Source organism: Notolabrus celidotus, unplaced genomic scaffold (assembly GCF_009762535.1).
Source record: "Notolabrus celidotus isolate fNotCel1 unplaced genomic scaffold, fNotCel1.pri scaffold_126_arrow_ctg1, whole genome shotgun sequence".
NCBI lineage: Eukaryota > Metazoa > Chordata > Actinopteri > Labriformes > Labridae > Notolabrus > Notolabrus celidotus.
The window spans coordinates 820-5,000 of record NW_023260011.1 but is presented as its reverse complement, the minus strand read 5'-3'; the positions used below and the strand labels follow the sequence as shown (position 1 = coordinate 5,000).

Below are 4,181 nucleotides of genomic sequence, written 5' to 3'. Positions count from 1 at the left end.
GGTCAGGGTTAGGGTTACGATTAGGGTTAGGGTTAGGGTTAGGGTTAGGATTAGGGTTAGGGTTAGGGTTACGATAAGGGTTAAGGTTACGATTAGGGTTAGGGTTAGGGTTAGGGTTAGGATTAGGGTTAGGGTTAGGGTTACGATTAGGGTTAAGGTTACGATTAGGGTTAGGGTTAGGGTTAGGGTTAGGATTAGGGTTAGGGTTAGGGTTACGATAAGGGTTAGGGTTAGGGTTAGGGTTACGATTAGGGTTAGTGTTAGGGTTACGATTAGGGTCAGGGTTAGGGTTAGGGTTAGGGTTACGATTAGGGTTAGGGTTACGATTAGGGTTAGGGTTAGGGTTAGGGTTACGATTAGGGTTAGGGTTACGATTAGGGTTAGGATTAGGGTTAGGGTTAGGGTTACGATTAGGGTTAGGGTTAGGGTTAGGGTTACGATTAGGGTTAGGGTTACGATTAGGGTTAGGGTTAGGGTTAGGGTTACGATTAGGGTTAGGGTTAGGGTTACGATTAGGGTTATAGTTACGATTAGGGTTAGGGTTACGATTAGGGTTAGGGTTAGGGTTACGATTAGGGTTATAGTTACGATTAGGGTTAGGGTTACGATTAGGGTCAGGGTTAGGGTTAGGGTTACGATTAGGGTTAGGGTTACGATTAGGGTTAGGGTTAGGGTTAGGGTTAGGGTTAGGGTTACGATTAGGGTTAGGGTTAGGGTTAGGGTTAGGGTTAGGGTTAGGGTTACGATTAGGGTTAGTGTTAGGGTTACGATTAGGGTCAGGGTTAGGGTTAGGGTTACGATTAGGGTTAGGGTTACGATTAGGGTTAGGGTTAGGGTTAGGGTTAGGGTTAGGGTTACGATTAGGGTTAGGGTTAGGGTTAGGGTTAGGGTTAGGGTTAGGGTTACGATTAGGGTTATAGTTACGATTAGGGTTAGGGTTACGATTAGGGTTAGGGTTAGGGTTAGGGTTAGGGTTAGGGTTACGATTAGGGTTAGGGTTAGGGTTAGGGTTAGGGTTAGGGTTACGATTAGGGTTAGGGTTAGGGTTAGGGTTAGGGTTACGATTAGGGTTAGGGTTAGGGTTAGGGTTACGATTAGGGTTAGGGTTAGGGTTAGGGTTAGGATTAGGGTTAGGGTTAGGGTTAGGGTTACGATTAGGGTTAGGGTTAGGGTTACGATTAGGGTTAGGGTTACGATTAGGGTTAGGGTTACGATTAGGGTTAGGGCTACGATTAGGGTTAGGGTTACGATTAGGGTTAGGGTTACGATTAGGGTTAGGGTTACGATTAGGGTTAGGGTTAGGGTTACGATTAGGGTTAGGGTTACGATTAGGGTTAGGGTTAGGGTTAGGGTTACGATTAGGGTTAGGGTTACGATTAGGGTTAGGGTTACGATTAGGGTTAGGGTTAGGGTTACGATTAGGGTTAGGGTTACGATTAGGGTTAGGGTTACGATTAGGGTTAGGGTTAGGGTTAGGGTTACGATTAGGGTTAGGGTTAGGGTTAGGGTTAGGGTTAGGGTTAGGGTTAGGGGGTTAGGGTTAGGGTTAGGATTAGGGTTAGGGTTAGGGTTAGGGTTACGATTAGGGTTAGGGTTAGGGTTAGGGTTACGATTAGGGTTAGGGTTACGATTAGGGTTAGGGTTAGGGTTACGATTAGGGTTAGGGTTACGATTAGGGTTAGGGATACGATTAGGGTTAGGGTTACGATTAGGGTTAGGGTTACGATTAGGGTTAGGGTTAGGGTTACGACTAGGGTTAGGGTTAGGGTTACGATTAGGGTTAGGGTTAGGGTTAGGGTTAGGGTTACGATTAGGGTTACGATTAGGGTTAGGGTTAGGGTTACGATTAGGGTTACGATTAGGGTTAGGGTTAGGGTTAGGGTTACGATTAGGGTTACGATTAGGGTTAGGGTTACGATTAGGGTTAGGGTTAGGGTTCGGGTTAGAGTTAGGGTAAGGGTTACGATTAGGGTTAGGGTTAGAGTTAGGGTTAGGGTTAGGGTTAGGGTTACGATTAGGGTTAGGGTTACGATTAGGGTTAGGGTTAGGGTTCGGGTTAGGGTTAGGGTAAGGGTTACGATTAGGGTTAGGGTTAGAGTTAGGGTTAGGGTTAGGGTTACGGTTACGATTAGGGTTAGGGTTAGGGTTACGACTAGGGTTAGGGTTAGGGTTACGATTAGGGTTAGGGTTAGGGTTACGATTAGGGTTAGGGTTAGGGTTAGGGTTACGATTAGGGTTAGGGTTAGGGTTAGGGTTAGGGTTAGGATTAGGGTTAGGGTTAGGGTTACGATTAGGGTTAGGGTTAGGGTTAGGATTAGGGTTAGGGTTAGGGTTAGGATTAGGGTTAGGGTTAGGGTTACGACTAGGGTTAGGGTTAGGGTTAGGATTAGGGTTAGGGTTAGGGTTACGATTAGGGTTAGGGTTAGGGTTACGATTAGGGTTAGGGTTAGGGTTAGGATTAGGGTTAGGGTTAGGGTTACGATTACGATTAGGGTTAGGGTTAGGGTTAGGGTTAGGGTTAGGGTTAGGATTAGGGTTAGGGTTAGGGTTACGATTAGGGTTAGGATTAGGGTTAGGGTTAGGGTTAGGGTTAGGATTAGGGTTAGGGTTAGGGTTACGATTAGGGTTAGGGTTAGGGTTAGGATTAGGGTTAGGGTTAGGGTTAGGATTAGGGTTAGGGTTAGGGTTACGACTAGGGTTAGGGTTAGGGTTACGATTAGGGTTAGGGTTACGATTAGGGTTAGGGTTACGATTAGGGTTAGAGTTACGATTAGGGTTAGAGTTAGGGTTAGGATTAGGGTTAGGGTTACGATTAGGGTTAGGGTTACGATTAGGGTTAGGGTTACGATTAGGGTTAGGGTTACGATTAGGGTTACGATTAGGGTTTGGGTTAGGGTTACGATTAGGGTTACGATTAGGGTTAGGGTTACGATTAGGGTTAGGGTTACGATTAGGGTTAGGGTTACGATTAGGGTTAGGGTTATGATTAGGGTTACCATCTTACATTTGGTTTATGTAATCCAGCATTCTGATGGGATCAGGATAATCCAGATCAAAGATATCCCAATCCTATCTGGAGGTTTTACTGAGGGAGAAGACAAGACCAGATCACCAGATCCCATCGGATTGTTGTCCTTTAAGATCCTGTCCGGCAGAATAAATCGAATGAAATGTTCCCTCTTTTCAAAATCTGTAATTTTCTGATGAACGTCCTCAAACTTTAAGAAGAGAAAACGTCTGCCCTCCGTCTGAAGGTCAAACGTGTCCTCACAAAGACAGAAACACTCACTCAGAGTCCAGCTCCAAAAAAACACATGCATACGAACAATTGGATACACACACGTTTGAACAAACACACACACACACACACACACATACACACACTCGCTCAGTTTCCCAGCAGAGGCTCCCAGCTGCATCTATTATGGTCTGGCAGGTTGCCTAGGAAACCTTTTAGGCCTAACAGGTTGTGATTAGATTTGGCGTGCGGCCGCTCTGCTCGCCGTGATAAAGCACCTTGCTCACCTGCTGTTTGGACCGGGCGGCAGGTGGCTTCACGGACGCTGAGAGCAAATCTGTACCTGAGAGTTCGCCGGTTTGATCCCCTCAGCAGGCGTCCATTTACACCTGTGTGATGTGACGCCACGTACTCGACACGTGGCGAGTCTGAGAGCAGCTTGAGTAATCACCTGTGTGTGTGTGTGTGTGTGTGTGTGTGTGTGTGTGTGCAGGTGGGGACGGCGTGGTCAGCTCCGTGGCTCTCCGGATCGTCATGGGCAGCTGGTGGCTCTTCACGCTCATCGTGTGTTCATCGTACACCGCCAACTTGGCAGCGTACCTCACCGTGTCACGCATGGACCACGCAATAAAGTAAGACACACACACACACACACACACACACACACACACACACACACACAATCTTGCATGACGGTGAATGTGTGGAAGTCACGCTGGTGTGTTTGCAGCTTTGAGATGTTTATTTTTCTTGCCCTCTCGATCCCACAGGAAGGGATTCATCTCACACACACACACACACACACACACACACACACACACACACTGTAGGGTAATGTGACACACACACACACACACACACAGAGCAGAGTGTGTGTTGGGCTTCGTTGGGATCAGTGATGATCTGACAGTAAACAAAGCTCCTCCTGGGACTCGCTCTCTGC

The 4,181-nt window shown here is 46.9% G+C and overlaps 1 protein-coding gene across 1 annotated transcript in view; it reads left to right on the top strand.

Annotated features, from left to right (window-relative positions):
- Positions 1-3,870, top strand: part of LOC117808575 (glutamate receptor ionotropic, delta-1-like) — a gene marked incomplete at its 3' end in the record, with an annotated part of 181,303 nt that extends 177,433 nt beyond the window's left edge. Inside the window, exon 12 of the mRNA XM_034678294.1 lies at positions 3,732-3,870. Within this exon, the coding sequence (XP_034534185.1) occupies positions 3,732-3,870 (139 nt within the window). The remainder of the gene's footprint in view (positions 1-3,731) is intronic.
- Between the last annotated feature and the right edge of the window lie 311 nt (positions 3,871-4,181).